General features: G+C 43.9%; 1 protein-coding gene across 6 annotated transcripts in view; it reads right to left on the bottom strand.

Annotated features, from left to right (window-relative positions):
* MSRA (methionine sulfoxide reductase A) overlaps window positions 1-21257 on the bottom strand; it is a 370749-nt gene that overhangs the window by 94129 nt on the left and 255363 nt on the right. For all 6 annotated transcript variants that reach the window (XM_032265429.1, XM_032265428.1, XM_032265430.1 and 3 more), the window contains one exon: window positions 15558-15664. In XM_032265429.1, coding sequence (XP_032121320.1) covers window positions 15558-15664 — 107 coding nt within the window. The remainder of the gene's footprint in view (window positions 1-15557; window positions 15665-21257) is intronic.

The following is a 21257-nucleotide window of genomic DNA, read 5'->3' as shown; positions in this document are numbered from 1 at the left end:
AAATCAGTGAGGGTGTGACATGTCCAGAGGGAATCTACTTGGCCCAGTGACAGAATGGGATAAGCATGCACAGAGCTTTGGATATGAGCGGGCAGAGAGCTTGGAAGCAGAGAGCCGGAGAGTGCATCCCAGGCTCCCCCATGTACATATCCTGTTGTCTCTAGCTACCAGCTTCTTCTTAGGGAAGGCAGGGATTCGAGTGACAGCCTCACAGTTTCCCTATGAGAAGCAGAGGAGAGAATGTTTGTGAAAGTTCTTTCTGTACCCCCAAGTCTGCTGACTGGTCCTATGTTGAGGGGTGGGGGCAGCTGACCATCCACAGCCAAATTCCAGTGGGTGTCCTAGCTTTGCGGATTGGAGGCTCTGGGTATGGCTGATTCTCACTCATCAGCAGGGACCCCAACTCCCCAGCCAAAGGGAGCCTGAGGCAGGTAGCTTCAGTTCCACTGAGGCTTCTCCACACCTGTCTGGCCAAGTGCAAGATCAGGCGCTGGGGTCATGGGTTCACTAGGCCATGGGGTCAGGACAAGGGTCACCTGCAGCTCTGAGGCCACATGGTGATTCCAATTGTCTCCCGAGTTCAGCGATGAACCCAGCAAGAGGAAGGTGATTTTCAAAGCAATCAGGCTCGGGTGTAGACGTCGCAATGGAGTACTGTCCTCGCAGCTTTGGAGCCACGGGACACGGCCAAGGTAAATGGAATCTGACAGCCAAACTCGGGCCCAGGCCTCACGTGCACTGTCTGTGAGAAGAAAGGGTCACAAGGGCCGGATTTCAAATCCAAACACTACAAACAAAACAGAGCTAGCAGGTGTTCAGGGTGAAGGAAAAGGTGGCCCACTTTCCCTTACGTGCCCTGCTTTTGTCCTTCACCCTCATCATACTCCAGGGAGAAGCTGATGACATTGACCCTGGCCTGATCTGGGCGGCTGGGTGGGGCACGCGGTGCGGGGGGGGGGGGGGGGGGGGGGCGGGGGGGGGGGGGGGGGGCGGTCCCTGTGCCCGGCCCGCCCTGTGACTGTGACCGGGTCTCTGCCGGCATGGGGCTGGGGCGTGGGGCACGAGACCCGGGACACGAGAGCCTTTTCTTCCTCCCCTCTAGCAGCCAATGGGCAGGCTCGCCGTGCCGGCTGCCTTGGAAACGGGAAGAAGGCTCCGAGGGGCCTGAACAGCCGTCACGTGGGCCGGGTGTTGGGGGTGGGTGGCGGATGGGGGCGGCGAGCGCGGGGGAGGGGCGGCGCGCTGGAGTTAAATGGTCCCACCAGAGGGAGTAAGGCACATTTTGAAGTAAGTGCAAAGCGGGACCATCTATTTTCTTTCTTTCTCCTGCCCTTTAAGCGCTAAATACACATGCACAAACACAAATGGCCTTTCATCTCCGCTCCCAAGGTGCTCCTGACTCTCTGGCTTTCGTGGCAAACATGAAAGCTCTGATCTCTGGAAGCCTTAAATGAACATCGCCTCGGTGGTGGAAGTGCAAGCGGGCGTCCCACAGCCGTGCAGGAGCGGGCCGGGGAGCTCGGGACCACGCGGGGCTGCAACACAATCGACGGGAATTTGAAAGGCAAACGCACTGCCCCTGCAGGAAACAGCAAACCCTGCTTCACTCTTGGTGCCGAGAAATGAAAGGGCCCTTGCGCCCCCTCCCCCTCCTGGTAGTTTCTCTGATCCTATCATTCCGGAGCCGCTTTATAGAAGCTGAACCAGGGCCAGGCTTATCCATCTACCTGCCAGAACAACAAAGACCCTTTTGTTGTCTTTAAAATAGCCCCTACCCTAGCTGAAATGCTGTGTTTAAAATGTTTCTGCTGGCATCCCTTTCTTTTCCACGAATATATATGTGTGCATATATATATGCGCGCGCACACACCCCTATATATTAGTTGGTAAGATAAGATGTGATATTAACGCAGGCAGGAAGGCAGGAAGTAGGCACTGGGGCCTTTTTTCCTCCCGGCCTGCAGCCAATGGGCGGGAACTCAATGCTGTTGCTGTTATCAGACCACAGGAATGGGGTAGGGGAGAGGAAAAACGTATAGGCCCTGTCCTAATCTGATAGGTGAAATTCTTTGAATGTGTTGAAGGATGGGAAAACGCTGCTTTCAAGTATTTTGCACTTGGGTTTAATTCACCCAACGTTCACAGAGTGCCTGCCTGGTGTGAAGTACTCGTGGAATACTGCCAAAGATGCAAAGCAAGGGAGGGTCCCACTCCACATCCAGGGCAAGAAGAAACGTGGAAAGTCTCATAAAGGGTCAGATGAAATGAGTTGCCAGGCAAGCATGATGCGAACGTGGAGGGGGGCGGGCTCTGAGAAGTGTCCTGGAGGGTGGGGAGCTGAAAAGGAAGAATCTGGCCTTGACCAGGCCCCTGTTCTGTGACAGACACTTTACATATACACTGTATCATCCTTATAACTGCCTAAGAAGTAGCCACTATTATCCTGTTTAACAAAAAGAAAATCCAGGCTTAGAGGTCAACAACCCAAGGTCATAACTAAGCAAGTACAGAGCCCCTGCTGCCCTAGTCATCGGGGACCTTCCTGGGGTTTTTCTCCATCCACAGATTCTCGGAAGAGGCATCCCTGCAAGGAATGCAGCTGTGCCTGTAGGTACCATTTCCTGCTCTTCACCTCAGCCATCACCTTCATGAAATCGTGGGCTTCAAACACTCACTGCAGTTTTCCTAATACATATTATAAACAATTGAGATTTAAAAGATTCACCTGGATACACTATAAAATCATCTTGCATTCCACAAGGGGTCTGAACATCATATATGGGAGCCACTAAACGTTCCCCTGCTGCCATTGAAAGATGAGTAAGAGTGTGGCCCTTGGAGAAATTTGAATTTATTCATTCAAACATCACCCTATGTTGGCCAGGATTATCTTGTGTCTATACTTCTATTATACTTATACTAAAATGAAAATGTCTCCTTGGTCCTCACAAGAACGCGTTCTTCCATCGTCAACCTGGGCAGTAGGTGGAATCTTAGGCTGTTTCTGATACACTTGGATGGAACGCAAAATGATGCCAGCATCTGCACGGCTCCACCCAGGGACGCACAGCCCGCCACTGCAGCAAAGGCCTGCAGCCAGCAGAGGGCAGTCATACAAACCAGATTTTCCATTTGGCCTGAATGTGGATGCACATAGTTTAATATGTAAAGCCCATTATTACAAGCTTTTCCTTTCCCCACCCCCTATTAATGAACAAATGCCCAAGGGTAATACAGAGATTTCTAAATACAGTGCAAGAAAGGGCAATCTGTACTCATACACAGGGAGTCTAGCACACAGTAATAAGTGGAAATGAAAATAATCACCCACATGCAACTAAACCATTACGCCTAAAGAGCTAGCTGTCTACATGGCTGCATACACAGAAATATGGGTGCCTGCCTCCCAGAAATGGGCACCTTTAAAATATTTATTTCACAAGTTCTTATTTAGAGTTCATAATAACACCCTTAATTTTAACCTCAAAGCTACAGAAAGGGATCAAGAGGAATTTTATCCCGATTGCTAGGCATACAGGGAGGGATTTTTCTTTTTGACTAAGGTAAGTAAATGAATTATTCAGGGTCTTTGCATGGCCGTTTAAAATCATAACTTCATGATTTAAACAATAGCACAAATAAAAAAATTTTTTTAAAGACGAAGAGCTATTTAATCCCCAAACCATAAAATCTCAACTGACATTTACCCATGTCTATTCAGGGTCTTCCAATGCAAATAAATGATTTTTCAGTGTTGGTGAAAACAAGAGTCTTTCGGTACTCAGACGGGTTTTAAACATTGCAGCGTAGAGAATACAATAGACCAAGAAGGGATGCTTCTAGCATGCAACTTACCCATTTCCCTGGGAACAAAGAAACCGAGATAACCATGACATTTTCTCAATTCATGACAGAAAGGAAGATTCGCTGATCATATATTGTAACTATGGTTGGAAATTTGAGGACCTCTGGAAAAGCAGGATGAATTCACTGTAGACAGCCTTACCTCTGCAGTCACCCATTAAACTCTGATAGACGGCCCTCTGTACCCTCGCATTCTGCATCCATTGATTCATCCAATTACAGATCAAAATTATTATAAATAAATCAATAAAAGCAATATAGCAATACAAATTTTAATACCACATAATTATTTTTATATATTAATGGCATTTGCATTGTGTATGAGTAATCTAGAGATTAAAGTACATGAAAGGTTGCACGTAGGTTATATGCAAATGTCATTTTATATAAGGGATTAACATCAGATTTTGGTATCCACAGGGGGTCCTGGAAGCAATCCCCGTTGGATACCAAAGGATGACTGTATTCGCAAAATGCTTGACAGATTACCAGGTATCTCCACACAGCATGGGTGAAAAGGTTATGGAATTCAGAGTCAAATGACTCTGTCTCTCTGCATTTACTATGGGGGTCATGTTGGGCATGTGAATGAACACATGCGAGCTTCAGTTTCCTCATAGGCAAGTCAGAGAACAGATCCTGCCCTAGCCTGTGTGCGACTGTGAAGTTTACCCAGCAAAACACAGAAGAAAGCACTGAGGGATGTAACATTGCACTGTTCTTATTTTCCCCATTTTACAAAAGAAGAAGAAGGGCCATAGAGACCTGTCCAAAGTCATGGCCAGTGGAGGCAGAGCCGGGGGCTCCAGCCAGGTGTTCTCCAGGACAGTGCCTCTCCCCACCCCTCCTTGGGGTGCAGCACACAAAACAGGGCTCTCATGTCAGCTCGGGCTGCCATAGCAAAATAGCACAGACTAGGTGGTTTCAATAACGGGCTTCTGTTTCTTACAGTTCTGAGGGCTGGGAAGTTCAAGATCAAGGTGCTGGCAAGGTAGATTTATTCCAAGGCCTATTCTCAGGACTTGCAGGCAGTTCAGTTTTTGCTCACATGACTTCTGTGTGCAGCAAGAGACACAGCAAGAGAGTACTCAAGAGCCAGATTGCTGGCGTCTGTTTGTATAAGGACAGTCATCCCACTATGGGAGTTCCGGCTCAGGACTTCATCTAACCCTCATCACCTCCCAAAGGCCCCATGTGCAAATACCATCACGCTGGGGGTAAAGGCTTCAACATATAAATTGGAGGGACATGGATATTCAGTCCATAACAAGGGGCAACAAAACGGGCTTCTTCATATGCTACATTACTTCAGCCCAAGTCAACAGATATTTGTTGACAATCACTAAGTGCCAAGCACAGCACCAGGCACTGGGGACACACGGGTGACAGGAGCCCCCTGTAAGCTTACTTAATGCAGAAAATGGGAGGAGAGTTCCCAGGAAATTCTTGCAGAAAAGATCATGTGTCACATGTGAGCTTCTGTGACTGTACGTGGGACAGTTTATTACCACAAGTTCACAAGACCTCGCCTCAGATAGCTTTGTTTAAAGCAACTGTAATGCAAGTCTGGCAATTGAATCTGTAGAGAATTAATATTTGATAAGGTAATTTATTAATTTACTGAGGAAAGTGGAGAGAGAATAAGGAGAAAAGGGCACTTTCAGCCTACAGATGTTGAAAAGAAAACACAAAGGATCTGTATGTACCTCTTGCTGGGGAATTATCGGGTCCAGTTATATTATGATGGTAATAGCATGGCTAAATATTCATTTGGTATATTTAATTTCTCTCATTTGGGTTGGCATAATTAAAACTATTTTCTGGATCATAAAACTGAAGGGGCTCAGCTTCAACAATGTATACTGGGTCACTGCTGCATGCTGATGTGTGTGTGTATATATATATCACATTTAATTCTTATAACAAACCTATTGGGAAATTTTGTTATCCACACTTAGATAATTTTAAAATTGGTATCAGAGAAATTAAGTGAGGTCTCAAAGACAGTAAGGACTAAGAGAATGCTAGACCACTCTTGCCTCCAGATGCTTTTTGATCACACACACACACACACACACACACAGTTTTTTTCTCTCCCAAATATCCTTCTAGCTCTTAGGATTTATTTTTTTCTATTGTTATTTTTGGTATGCCACTTTACTTTAGAAGTAGAATAGCAGTAAAGTTGGGTCTTTTTTGAAGGTAGAGATGTATGCAAGGGGATAAACTTTTGTAAATTTTCACCTCTCTTAAAAACTAGATTAAGACCCTCAGAGAGAGAAAATCAAACCCCATCCTCACTGGAAAACCTGAGTGTGCTCTGGGGTTCAGGACAAGCCAGATGGGCTTCCACCTAGTGAACAAGGCCCACCTCTCCTAAGCAGCCTGGGGAAGAATCCCCAATTTCAGTCTCCCATTTTGGGGTGGACACATGACAGTGGCAGGTTGGAGGCCGGGTCGTGGGTCCTGTGCCGTCATCTGAATAATCGTCTCCCCCAAAATGTCCATGTTCCAATCCCTAAAACCTGTGAATGTTACTTTATATGGCAGGAATGTCACAGATGTGGTTAAATAAGGATCTCGAGATGGGGGATTATTCTGGATTATTTGGGTGGGCCTTAGATGCTACCATAAGCGTCCTTTTAAGAGAGAGGCAGGATGAGATCAGATGCACAGAAGAGGATGAGGCCGGTGGCTACAGAGGCAGAGACTCAAGTAATGCAGCCACAGGCCATGGATGGTGGCACCCACCAGAAGCTGGAAGACGCAGGGAGGGATTCTTCCCTGGAGCCCCTGGGGGAGCACAACCCAGCTGGCACCCTGATTTTGGTTCAGGGAAATTGACTTTGGGCTTCTGCCCTCTGAAACCATAAGAGAATAAATCCCTGTTGTTTTAAGCCATCCGGTTTGTGGTAATTTGTCATAGTAGCTATAGGATATGAATACAGGGACAAAAAGTAAGAGATTTGGCAAGTTAGTGAAAGGAAGACAGTTTCATGTACCACCCACTGACTTAATCCTACCAAATACTGTTGTATGATCATAATAGTTAGCAATTTTGGTGTCAAGAGAGTTTGCAAGATAGGCTTTAGGGTCAAGCACACCATGGTTAATCCTTCCTCCTAATATACAGCATAGCCTCAAGCTGGCGGCAAGTCCAGAGCCTCCGAATTTGGTCTCTTGGTGACAATAGTGGGTCCATGCAGGGATCAACTTTGAAATGCAAAGAAATATAAAACCATTCTTTGCAATGTTCCTGCACAACAGTAAGATTTCCTGAGTCCCCGTGGTGTTCATCCTAAGTCCCCAGTTCTCTGTTCAAGTTTGAGCCTTATTCAAAGGTTCTGAACTTTAGGCAAGAATCATAGGTTATGTCTTAGATACACTGTGATAATTAGGCTCTCTAATTATAAGTTACAGATGTCTCATGGGAATATGGTGAAATGACTTTGAAAGACCTGATAGACCATGCTAAGGAGTTTAGATTTCATTCCAAACATAGCAGGGATCCCATGGAAGACTTCGACACAGGGAAAGTAGACGACCTGAGTGACACTGATGAAGATCACCCTGCTGCCCTATGTGGGTGGTCATCATCATGGAGAGGTAACAAGTTCAGTGGTCCAGGAACAGATAATCGTGGCTTAAATTATGAGAGTGGACATGTGAGAGAAGCAGGCACAGTGGAGATGTCTTTTGGGGGTAGAATCTGTTAATGTGATTCCCTGGAGGGAAAAAGCAAGGGGAAGGAACGAGTCAGGGATGACTTCTGAGGATCTTGCTGAGTTAGGCAAGTTAAACGATGACCCGATGAAGAAGGTTGCCCATGAGCGGGGAGCGGGGAGGAAGCCATGGGGCTTGTTTACGGTGAGTGACAAGAATCAAACCTGCATTTTTCATGTTGACAAGTAAGTGGAGATAACAAGTAGACAGGTGGCTATTGGGATCTGGAGCCAAGAGGGTAGTTGTGGACCTTAAATTTGAATGTCATTGACAGAGTGTCAATGAGACTAAAAAAAAAAAGACCGTAGAGATAGCATTCAAACTATGCTAAGAAAAAGGAGCAATGACTGCAGTGGTAGCACAAGTAGGTGGGTTATTCGGTAATGACACCGTCTTCTTCCTTCCTGACTCTCCCCGATGACACACACACACCAGTCAAACCAAAATTTGTCAGGGCTGAACTGGAGAGCGTAGGGAGTCACTAAGTATCTGGCTGGAATCTAAGTGGGAAGAAAATTAAATAATCAAAACTGAACCTTTATTCTAAAAAACGCTAGCTGGAACCCATTCATTATATGCATATTGCTTTCGACCTTTTACCGTGCGTATTTTTCTTTAACATGACCCTGTACTAAGTATAAACAAGCACAGAGATGATAGATAATAAATTGCTAGATAGTTGAAATTTAAGACTGTGGCTATATATTGCCGATAGGGATGGACGGATGGACAGACAGACAGACAACACACTGACAGACTGATAAAGACAGCCTTTAAAACACTGTTCTATATTTGAAACGCAGTGGGGAATTTAACACTGACTCCAAAAACATTTTATTCTTATTAGAATTTAATATACTCTAAAATATATGCAAAGGAAAACACTGCTTTTCTTCTCTCTTTTTTATGAAAGAAATACCTAGAGAAAGCGTTGTGCTTACTGATCACGAAACTTGAAGAGCTGGGAGAAGGAGCTAGGTCATGTGTCTAGGAGAATGCTCTTTAGATTCACTCTTTCACATTTCAAGAAACGTAATTTCTCAGTGGTAAAAGATTTAATTCCTAAAAGAGCTGGAGTCACATTCTCAGGATGGAAGAATCACATGTGAACCACCCTCATCCTACCAGAGGCCACATTCACTTTAGGATATTGGGAGATGTTTCTCATGATGGGTTTACTTGGGAGGTAAACTGTCCATATTTGATAATACAAAAACAATGAATAATACCTTAGATGATGTCTTCCAATTAATGCTATAAGCAAAGAATTCCACCAAAGGTTTGAGGAAAAATGTTTTTTTAAAAAATGAGGCTAAGAAAAGATTATGTCTTCTCCTTGAAAGGCAAAAACACTCTCCTACATTTTATGCAGTCTTCAGCTCACCAAAGACATGAAGCAGCTGTCAAATTCTGTGAGCAGAATCCAGCATTTTCAAGGTCAGCGAAGTTCAAGTTTCACTCCTCAAGACTCCATCCTCCTCCTTAAGGCTTTCCTGCCTCTTTTAATCTGATTAGAAATTAGCAAACTTCTTCAGCCAGTTTTCCTTCCTTTCCCATAGTTGCTGGTGAGGCTGGTATCCACAACCCAGCCAACTTTGCAGAAAACCACAGTTTCAATGGAAAATCACTTTTGGCTTCTGGCTCCTCAGCAGTACTGCACATCTAATTAGCTCAACAATTGGTCCCTGTGATAAAATCAGCTAATTTTATGTTCAAATGGCTGCTCTGTGGTAAGCAGTACTGTCACTCCAAACTTCACATATAAAGAAGTTGCTGAAGAAGCTGGTTACTAGGGGGTCACTCGGGGCAGGCTACTGAAGACTATTAAATTAGTAACCTAAGTCAACGTTATAGTTTGTGGGTAGGGGTCCCACCAGGGATCAAAGAAAACAAATCTCCCGAATGTAGTGATGGGGCCAGAAATACAGGCCTTTTAAATAGGAAAGCAGTGTATATAAAATGAACAGAATGAGTCATCTACAGAATTTCCCCACTTTTAGAAATCAAATGAAATGTTTTTGACAAGAGTACAGAGTTCTAGACCCTAATCCAGTAGTGTTAAGAAATGACCCTCCTTACCTTAAATACCTCTGTGGTTTGAGGATTTTGTTTTGAGCTACGCTAGATATAAAACACAGCTAAGCCCAGTCCAGGGGTCACCTTTTCAGCTCCCTGCTGTCCTTCCATGAGTGGATAAAGCAATTGGGTAGATCGGCAGTTTTCCTCATTTGTGAATATATTAGAAACTGTATCGCTTTTTAAGGTAAAGGTTAAAGCACAGATCAATCTCTTTATGGTATCAAAGCTAATAACATCACCTCTCACAGGCATATGCAAATTGTTGATTTTGTAATGTGTGTGTGTATTACCAGTTACATCAACTGAATGAACAGTCAGAAATTCACTCAAGCTTCAAAACTAAAAAAGGCCACATAAATACATGAATGCATTCAACTTCATATAAAGACATAGAGAGATACACATCTACAGCTAAACATATGTACATATACAGATAAACATCTAACATCTGTACATGACTTCTGACTTCACTTGTGTAAAATGCTTAACACAGTGGTTGATTAGCATGTAGTAAGTACTCTGTTGGTACTGTTGTTGCTGTTCTAATATTACTATCATTATATAGCTATATGTTAAATATGCACACTATACATAATTATGTTATATAATCTATATAAAAGTACATATTATATCACCATATGATTGTAGCAGGATGCACCCTGCTAAAATTGAACTGTTTTTCTTTCTCGCTTCTATCAGAGGTGCCAGAAAGTCACTCCACCATGGCAAATCATTCCTGAGCCATTGCAGTTGGCTGCCTTCCCTGGATTGGGGAGATGGTGGTACCAGAGGACGCTCATGCACCACCTTAGATCCCTGTGGCTTCATCTGCCTCTTGCTAGGCCAGCCATAGTGCCCAGTTCTGCAAGGACCCCCCATTCACTTTGTGCAGCTTTCATGCACCTGCACTGCCCAATCTTACACTCAACACCATGTGCCTCTTGTCTCTTGCATCCTGTTCTGGCTCACAGTACCCTGAGCTCACACATGTGCACCCCAGAAGTGCAGAATGAACCTATGGGTGATGGCATTCAATGGAAACATGCTTCCTTATCTTTCACTGAAGGCCTGGTCATTTCATAAGGTTCAAAGAACTGGTTACCAGTGGCAGGGGCTAACTTGTATGGGTTCTACCTCTTTTTCCTCTGCAGTCCCCTGCTCCCTACTTCTGCTCCCTTGAACCATACATCACAGTAAGTCCTCACACAAGCCTCTGGCTTGGGCTCTGCTTTCTATGGGACTCAGGCTAAGCTAAGATAAAAATCACAGTGGTCACCTGGGCGTGGGTGTCCAGTTAGTCCTAGTGCTCACCAAGACGGGATACACAAAGAGACGCTTTGGTTCCTGAAAAGGAAAACAACCTGACCCTCATACTGTGGTCTCCAGGAAGGAAAGGCTGAGAGCAGTTCCCAGTGCAGCATCTCTGAGGGGCAGGAGGGCCCATATTCCATGGCTGTCTCATGTTCCATGGCATCCCATGTTCCATGGTGGTCCCATGCTCTTGGGGTAAGCCATAGTGAGAGTAGAGGGCCAGGGATCCAGGCTGACGTGCCCCCACCCCTCTACAATGCACATGCACATGGGCATGAGCACACACACACAGGCTTACCCCTTAATGCTCTCTAATATGGTAGACAACAGCCACATGTGGCCATTTAAATATAAATTTAAATTAAAGATTCAGTTCCTCAGTCACACTAGCCATTGAGGAACTGAGCCAGTGAGCCACTGAGCCACTATTTCAAGTGCTTAACAGCCACATGTGGCCAGAGGCCCTCCACTGGACAGTGCAGAGGAGACCCCTGCATCATGGCGGAAAGGAGAGTGGTGTTGGAAGCACTGGTCTAGAGTCACCACTCTGTGTTTTAGTCAATTAGCCAGGATGAAAAACGCTGAACTTTCAACTCATCTCCCAGTGGAATCTAGGGCTAGTTTTATTTATGCAAAACCATAAAAGAGATGTGACAACATTTGTCCCCTGAGTTGGTGATTAAGCAGTTTATATGGGGTAATGTGAGCAGCAATGGCTATCCAGATGCTAAAGGCACAGGAATCCCCAATCTTTATTTTTAAAAAATAAAGATTTTTTAAAAGCCAAGCAGACACACAGACATGCAGACACACACACATACACATACACTCTTAATTCCCTTATGCTTAGGTACAGAACACCCAGAAAGCTTCTGGTCAGCACAACTGCCTACAAGATTAACCTTTCCAAAAACTACAAAAATAATGAAAGAATAATTATAGCAGCTCATTAGTTATGTAATTCCTAAATTTTACCTCCTGTGGATATCACTTATCTAAAATCAATGTGAGTTTCCTTAAAAACAGAGGGTAGAAACTATATTGGGTTAGAAACCGGAAAATCTGGTGGTAAGCAAGCCTCTTCACCACCACACGGAAGGCATTGGCCTTTGAACTGAAAACCTTTACTGCGAACACCAGGATATCATCAGATTTCCAGTATTCTAGAAGGCAGTTAATATGCTTCCAGAATCTCTTGGTATTCCTGTTGGTACCCTAGAGGCCTATGAATCATTACATTAGGCAATTTATAGATGGCGTTGATCATACGTGACTTTTTTAGTACTAATTGTAAACACTGCCTTTGTAATTAAATACAGTGGGATGCAACACAACTGAACCACTTTTTAAAAATTCTTGGTTGGGGATGGTTCTCTATAGTGCCCAGTGCAGTGTCCTGCCTAGTTGGACATTTCCCCTTCCACTGCTCAAGTGGAGGAATTAGTTCCTCAGGTACTAAGCCCTCTTCTGCTTTTTGAGACAGAGTCTCGCTCTATTGCCCAGGCTGGAGTGCAGCGGCGTGATCTTAGCTCACTGCAACCTCTGCCTCCCGGGCTCAAGCAATTCTCCTGCCTCAGCCTCCTGAGTAGCTGGGATTACAGGCATGCACCACCATGCCTGGCTAATTTTGATATTTTTAGTAGAGACGGGATTTCACCATGCTGCTCAGGCTGGTCCTGAACTCCTGACCTCATGATCCGCCCGCCTTGGCCACCCAAAGTTCTGGGATTACAGGCATGAGCCACTGCACCCGGCCTCTTCTGCTTTTATCTCATCACTTTTTCCAAGTGATCTTATCAGCAACGGGGGTTTCATTTGCCAAATATAAGTTGATAACTCCCAATAATAATAAGGGTTTCTGTTTATGGGGCATTTACTGTGTGGTAGGCCCTGTGTTTCACAAGCATTAGCCCAGTTAGCAGTCCCAGCAATCCTCCCCGCAAGGCAGAAACAGCCCACAGCTCCTCCCAATAGCCCCTCAGATGCCCATGTCATGGCTACCTTGTCTGCACTTTCAAAACTCAACTTACCTTCCCCACAAATCTGCCTCTGCTTCTCTGTACCTTTGTACAGAAAATCACCAGCCAGAAATCTGGTTAGAATCACCAGCCACGACCTGGACCAGTCCCTCTTATTGACTCTCCACTTCCAGTGAAGTTCCAAGTTCTAGTCTTCCTACTTCCTAAATATCTCTCCATCCCATCCATACTTCCACCATCCTAGACAAAGCTTCCACCATTTCTGGCCTAGAGTCCTATAACAGCTGTCCAACTCATCTCCCTACATCCAGTCTTACTTCTCTTTAATTTCAGTTATTTTAAGATAATTGCTCTGCGTCTTTGAGGATCTGGAAAATGGGGATAATGGGGAGTCTCCCTCATCCTCACAGGTCAAATAGGACATATGGCTTTCTAAGTGGCAGGCACTTGATAATAAATTGCACAGACGACATGTGAATTGAGAAAATTTGATGTGAGAGCCTACATGTGTAACCACCCGTATAAATGCCCAGGTTAGCCTACCACTGTTAGAAATGCCATTATAAAAAAGGGATAAGAGAAAGAATAAGATATAGATAAAAGCTTTTTAGAATGGAAATATAAGTATATTCAAATTACTGTAAAACTTAGCAGCTTAAAAGAATATTCATTAATTACCTCACAGCTTCTGGGGCACAGCTTGGCTGCAAGCCTCATAAGGCCGTAATCAAACTGTCAGGCAGGGCTGCAATCTCATCTGAAGGCTTGACTGGGGTTGAGGGGCTTAGGAGCTCACTCATGTGGTTCTTGGCAGGTTTCTGTCCTTGTCATGTAAGCCTTTACGCAGGGCTGCTTCAGGACATGGCAGCTGGCTTCCCCTACCATCTCAGACAGTGAGAGAGAGCTCTCACAGAGCCACGATCTTTTAATGATCTAGTCTCAGAGTGCTATTCCATCACTGCTGTCATTAATTAGAAGTGAGTTGCTAAATCCAGCACATATTCAAGAGCACTGGGACCCATCCCACAGGCTGCCTAGCACAACCGGCCAAGCAGACATCACAGCCTGAGAGTGAAGTAGGAGGGGCCAAGGAAGAAATGGGCTCTGTCAGTGCCTCCCTCAGGTCTCTCCACTCATCACAGTTGAACTGACTGAGTCACAAGTCTTGCTACTTGCTCATCAGTGGATACTCTTGTTCTAGCCTCCTCTCTGCAATCTCTGTCACCATGCCTGCATGGTGGGTTAAAGGGATAACCCACTCATTCCTGGGGGCTGTTGCATACCTGACTTTTTACACAATTCTGAAATAGAATTAGCTTTGTAGTAGTGTCTAGCTCTACTGTCAAATGCAAATCCACATCAGAAAATATAATGATAAATAAAATCTAAGCATTATCACAAAGTTTAAAAACTAAAGCAACTCAAGCTGTTTTTAAAACAACTGAATCTCTATTGGAGGATTTAAAAAATAGTATACAATAGTGAAAATAATTATCTTGTGATATCATGTATGTATTTCTGAGAACTACTTTTATTATAATTCAATTTACTGTTATGATAGAGAGAAAGCATTACAGGTTGAATTGTGTCTCCCTCCAAAAGGTATGTTAGAGTCCTAAAACCTCGGAATGTGACCTTCCTTGAAGACTGCATCTTTACAGAAGTAATTAAGTTTAATGAGGTCATTAGTGTTAGCCCTAAGTCAATATGACTAGAGGCAGTGTGAAAACGAGAAGTTTGGACACAAGCACACACACATAAAACTAGGGTGATGTCAATATAAACAGGGAGAAGACCGCCATCTAGAAGCCAAGGAGAGAGGACTGAGACAGATCCTTCCCTCCCAGCACTCAGAAGGTACTAGCCCTGCTGACACCTTGATCTTGGACTTCCAGCCTCCAGAACTGTGAGAAAATAAATATCTGCTGTTTAAACCAACCAAGCTGTGATCCTTTGTTGTGACAGCCCTGGAAAACTAATAGAGAGGGAAGAAGAAAGAGGGAGATTCAGACAGAGACAGACACAAAGAGAGAAGGAAAAAGACCTATTTTAACAGGCTGTATCTTCATCAAGATGAGTGATCCTAAAGACAAACACATAAGCGCCTACTCTTTAGTGTTTTACATTGAGACAGGGTCTTGCTCTGTCACCCAGGCTGGAGTGTAGTGGTGCAATACAGGTCACTGCAGCCTTGACCTCCGGTGCTCAAACGATCCTCCCACCTCAGCCCCTCAAGTAGCTGGGACTACAGGTGCAGGCCATCATGCCTGGCTAATTTTTGTATTTTTTGTAGAGACGGGGTTTCTTCATATTGCCCAGAACGGTTTCAAACTCCTGGGCTCAAGCATCCTTCTGCCTTGTCTTCCCAAACTGCTGGGATTACAGGCATGAGCCACTGGCCTGGCCCAGGCCTACTCTTAAAACCTTATTTAGCACATGTATTGGACAATGCCTCCACTCCTAGAGGCTGATAGAAATTTCTAAGAGATGCACAAATGAAACACAATTCCACGTGCAAAGCAGCAGACTCCCCTCTAAAATCAGAACCTGGACCTAGTCACAGTGGCCTAAGCCAGCGGCCAGGTGCCCAGGAGCCCCTACCTTCTGATAGTCCTCTTTGGAGCTCAGGGCTGCCTCCATCTGCTGGGCGGAGGTCGGGTAGATGGCTGAGCGGTACTGAGTGCCGTGGTCGTTGCCCTGGCGCATACCTGGGAAAGTAGAAAACAGAGAGGGTTACCTCGTCACCAGGCAAAATTGCCAGCATCCAAGTGGCCACAATGCTGAGACACTTTGACACTTTTCATATGGTCTCTGTGCCTGATGTGTTGCTAAGTTCTTAATTTTCTCTTTGCAGCATTTTCTTTAAACAAGCATGAAATGCACCTGTTTTGATTTGCCTGTTTTAATTATAACAAATGTCTTTGAACTCAGGTAAATTTATCACGGGTCTTAGATCAGTCTATATGTTCTATAAATATATACTTTTACATGAAATGTTTAAATAATGATCTCCAATTGTCACGTGTAACGCACTGCGATACACATTATTTCCTTGGGTTCTAAGGAGACACCTGTGTGGAGGGACTCATGATCTCTCCCTTCGCAGATGAGGAAACGAGACAAGGTCTCTGCAAGTTCCTGGTATAGTGCTTGGCACGAGGCAGGAGTTCTACACCTACAACTAAAGTCATCCACCCAACGAAAGGAAAGCCTGCAACTTAAAGTCAGCAAAGACCATTTTCCACCTGTCTCAGCAGCTGAAGGTTGGCTGATGGTCAGTTTCTGAGTGTGACAGCCACAGGGTTGCCATAGATCCCCAACGTGTTGTCGTGAAAGTGAACCAGGCACTGAGATTCAGGAATCAGACTCAGTAGCATGTTCCAGCTAGTCACATTTTTAATACAGTCAGGGGAAAGAGACCAGCAGTCGTAAGCAAGTATTAGAGGTGTTACGGGAAAATCTGCGCAGGTTAAAAAAAATACAGGGGTTCAGCAAAGGGAGTGGGTAAGTTCATGTGATCAGTGGAGAAGGGGCCTATGTCTCAAAGGCTGCATCGAGGAAGCAACTCTTGTCTGGAGAGGGCAGCAGGTGGGCACCAAGGGTGAAGGTAGAATAGAGGTAAGGATTGCGGAGCAGTGCGGTGCCTCCAGGGACTTGGAAGGAACTAGCACTGCTTGCAAACGCAGCTGCAACCCAGGCAGCATCTGTGTCAAAGCCCTGATGCCAGCTTCTGAAAAGGATGAGCATGTTACCCTCAAGCCTGATGCCCAAATAAGAAAGATGCTTCACTGGGAAAGATGATTGGAAGCTCAGCAGATTGAAAACCCAGAAGAAAGAACCAACATCAAGGAACGGCTAGAAATACAAGTGGTCCTCCTTGTCTACCCATTGAATCACAAAACAAATGAAATATTTGACTGTCCTAAATCAATCTAAACAGGCTTTATAATGCTGTTCTGCAGAGGGCAAAATTAACCGAAATTATGTTTGAGATAGGACAGAAAAATGTTATTGAATGATAGAATAACCCCTATATGCTTTTCCTTTCTCCACAAACAAATATGTTCTCTCCAGCAGAAAGAGTTCTTGTGTGCCGACTGTATGCTCCACACTCTGGAGGCCACAGAAGAATTAGGTCATAATCCCTCGTCTCAAGGAGTAACCAGGACGAGGGACGGAGGGACAGAGGGAGGGAGGGAGGGGGAAGAGTAGTCACGAGCCTGACACTGCACTTCACTGTGCGAGATCTCTGCCATTGCTTCTTGTTTCATCCTCACATGAGCCCTGTGGAGAAGATATTCTTAACCCTCTTTGACAAAAAGGAAATTGTGGATCAGAGACATTAAGTGACCCACCTGAGGTCACACAGCAGGTAAATGGCTGTCCTGTAATTGAAACCTTGATCTCCCCAGCACTAAAGCCTTTTCTCTTCCAAAATGAATGCATGAGATGTTACAGCAAAATAACCGAGGACAATGGAACAAAGTGCTTCTGGATGTGGGGCACCTGCTGGGGAGGGGGCATCCCAGCCCAGGGCCCAGAAATAAGGACAAGCTTGGAACGTTGTGAGGACTGGGAAGAGGCAGGACAAGGTCTGACAAGGGGCCTGAGGGGTCATGAAGCTGGTGGGTTGGGCATGTAACCACAGAGGAATCCTGACAAGTCATGCCGGGGACCAGTGATGCGTGGAAAGATCAGACTCCCAGGAGCTACAGAATTCTCTGGAACCCTCAGTAAGCATAACCATCAACCAACGACCCAGAGCTCCCTTTCATACAGATACAGCAAGTGTTGCAAAGTTCACCGTGCTTTTGAAAAACTAAGAGGAAAAATTATTGACACTATTTGGCTGTCTTTATGTACAAGGAAAGCAAGCTATGGGCTTTCAGTGGTGAGTGGAAAGAGAATTACCAGCTCAGAAACAACATCTTGTGCTTAGAATTCTTCCATAGTACTTTATAAACTGATTAATGAGGACTGGGCTTTGGAGCATTCTTGATGAGGACTGACCTCCTGGCATCTACCAACTGCTTGAGATTTCTCCATCCACCTTCTCCAAAGAAGATTTTTAAAGGGACAAATAACCCTGAGACTGCTCTGAGGTTTCTCTCCCTCTTGGAAGAGTCGGAGGAAAACAGAAACGCTTCATCTATAGGGGGCATAAGATGATGACTTCTCTGCTTGGATGGCCTCCCAAGCCTCAGCTCATCTTGGGGTACCAGCCCTGTTTTATCTATCCTGACTGGAGACATGAGAAATAAGTCTAAACATGAGAACTTTAAAGGGAAGTTCATGCTGTGAGTTGTTGCTAGGTGATCATTTTACGAGGTCCCAGGAGTTACCAGCTGATAGTGAACATCAGGACAAGTCAGGACCGACTCCTCAGGGTCTGAAATCACTATCTCTATCTTAGGGAGCTTCGCGGGAGAAATCTCATTAGCAGGACTGTCCATGTTGGCTGAAAATAGAGTGACTTCCACTAGCATAATCTCCATATTCTTCTCTTCTATAGGCTGCCGCTAAGAGAAAATGGATCCTGCCTTATTGTCTGCTGCACCAAAGGCCACCTGCGTGCTGCAGTGGCACAGGAAGACCCCAGGGATGCTGGCATTGGTGAGAGAGCTCACCCAGGTGCCGCTTCAGGGTGGCCTCCTGCCTTCTGCTGGAAAATAGGATCTGTGAAAAAACATGCCATAGTGTCCTGAAGCCCTCCCCACAGGTGGATGAGTCTGTATCCCTTACAGTAATAGATGGCACTTATTATCCAGGTGACCCTTTCTGGTGCACCTAGGCTTTATCTTAGGTGTTTTGAGACAAGCCCTATGAATACGAAACCATCTCACTTTATCTGACGGAGAGGTTAATTCTGTCCATTTTAACTGATAGTTCATTTTTAATTTAAAACACTGAATAAATGAATGGGCAGTCCTCGTTTCATAAAAAGGAATGGAGGAAGGGAAGAGAAGAAGAGGAGGAGGAGGAGGGAGAGAGAGGAGAGAGATCATCAGAGTAGCTAACAATCCTAGAGTCCTCACTATGTGCCAGGCACTGTGCTTTATTACATTATTCATCCAATTGCACAAATACTTGGAGCACATTAGCAAACCCATTTCCCTGCTCCTAGGTGAAACTGACACTCAGAGAGAGGTCAGTTGCCTGCTGAAGGCCAGTGCTGCATCTGGAACCATCTAACTCCCAAGTCCATAATCTTAACCACTATTATTTCCATTTGTAAATAATATATAATTTAAAGTTTAAAAAATAAAGTGGAATGTAGGGATCTATGAAAGATATTATGTGGCCCTTTTCTAAAAGGAAGACAGACACATAATATGGTCACTGCCTATCATGTGCACAATGTTCTTTGCATTTTTTCATGAAATGTGTCTCAAAGGAGATGAAATAATGTTGCTACATAACAGAGGTGCCAAATATTTATTCCATAGCCCAAAGAAAAAAGATCTTGATTTTCAGTAAAGTGTGCACATTACTTTTATAGCCATAAATAAATAATTTTGAAAAGATATGGTGGTTTCTTCATAAAAGATAAAAAGTTATCATAACGTGAATTTTGTTTGTGTAAAATGGAAATTCTATTTGTGCCTGGCCAAAGAAAATCTTTTAAACTATTATGTATCCTAGAATGTCTTCTGGGACTCCATGTCTGTTTATGCTCTAAAATCCCAAGTTTGGCCAAATAATTAAAATATTAGAAAATTTTCAAAATATTAAAATTTTTAGGTCATCATTGCAAGTCCAAATCTTAAAGTTTTATAGCAATGGGTCAGCCAAAGTGCCCCACTACATGAGATTTACAACACACTTACATTGAAATCGGTACCCAGTACACATGTGCACACACACTGACAAAGCTAGTTCACCATGGATAGTGTTCACATTATTAGCAGAAGTAGCAATCAACATATTATACCTTTGCAGTTTCCAGATTCAATTACAGAAAAGTACGTAAGACATAAATGTATAAAAGTACATAAAGCAGACATGCACAGTGAAGTGTCTACTTTAATATTACTCTATTTATAGTTATTGATTATAAAGTGAACGCTTATATCACCACCACTAATGTCAAGAAAGAGAGTGTGGCCAGCACTCTTGAGAGTCCTCCATGCGCCTCTATTGATGACAATGCCTTCTCTCTCTATAGTTGTAACCACACATGGTTTTTGTAATAATTTCTTTAGCCCATAGACACGTTCAGAAAAAACCTAGCTTAGTTTGGCCTGTAATATGGTTTGACTGTGTCCCCTCCCAAATCTCATCTTAAATTGTAGCTCCCACAATCCCCACGTGTCATGGGAAAGACCTGGTGGGAGGTCATTGAATCATGGGGGAGCGGGTCTTTCCCATGATGTTTTCATGATAGTAAGTCTCACGAAATCTGATGGTTTTATAAAGGGCAGTTCCCCTGCATGCACTCTCTTGCCTGCTGCCATGTAAGATGTGCCTTTGCTTCTTCCTCACCTTTTGCCATAATTGTGAGGCCTCCCCAGCCATGTGGAACTAAGAGTCCATTAAACCTCTTTTTCTTTATAAGAGTATGCCTTTTTTAGCAGCATGAGAATGGACTAATACAGCCTGTTTTTAAAATTAACAGAAATGGAATTATATTATAGTTTGAATCTTTTACCTACAATTATGTTCATGAGATCCTTCCATTTTCTTCATTTTCATGGCTTCGTAATATCCCATTGTATGAATGCACCACAATGAATTTATACATTCTATCCTTAATGAACATTACCAGCTTGGGGCTATAAAGAACATTCTTGACATGTACTCTCTTATACATATGCATGAGTTTCTCTTGAGTACATACCTAGAAATAGAACTGTTGGTGTATAGGGTTTGCATGTCTTCAACTTAACTACATGCTGAACCATTTTTCCAGAGTCGTTGTACCAATTTACAAAACCACATAACTGCACAAGAATTCCTGGAGCTCTAAATGCTTGCCAATTCATTCAAGTCTGCTAATGTCAGACTTTTCACTTTTTGTCAGTTTGCTTGGTGTGTAATGGAATCTCACTTGATCTTAATGTGCATTCTCCTGATTAATAATAACATTAATTATCATTTTATATGTTTCTTTGCCATAATTCAAGTCCTTTGCCCATTTTTCTCTCAGCAGTCTGTCTTTTCTAAAAAAAAAAAATACTGCATAAATACTTGAATCTATTTTTTATATATTCTGAATACTAATCCTTGATCAAATATAGTCTCTCAGTTCTTGGCATTTTCTTCACGATGTTTTTTGATGAACCAAGGTTGTGAATTTGATAT

Source organism: Sapajus apella, unplaced genomic scaffold, assembly GCF_009761245.1.
Source record: "Sapajus apella isolate SASKATOON/1434 unplaced genomic scaffold, GSC_monkey_1.0 scaffold150, whole genome shotgun sequence".
Classification (NCBI taxonomy): Eukaryota; Metazoa; Chordata; class Mammalia; order Primates; family Cebidae; genus Sapajus; species Sapajus apella.
This window is presented reverse-complemented; position numbering and strand designations above follow the sequence as displayed.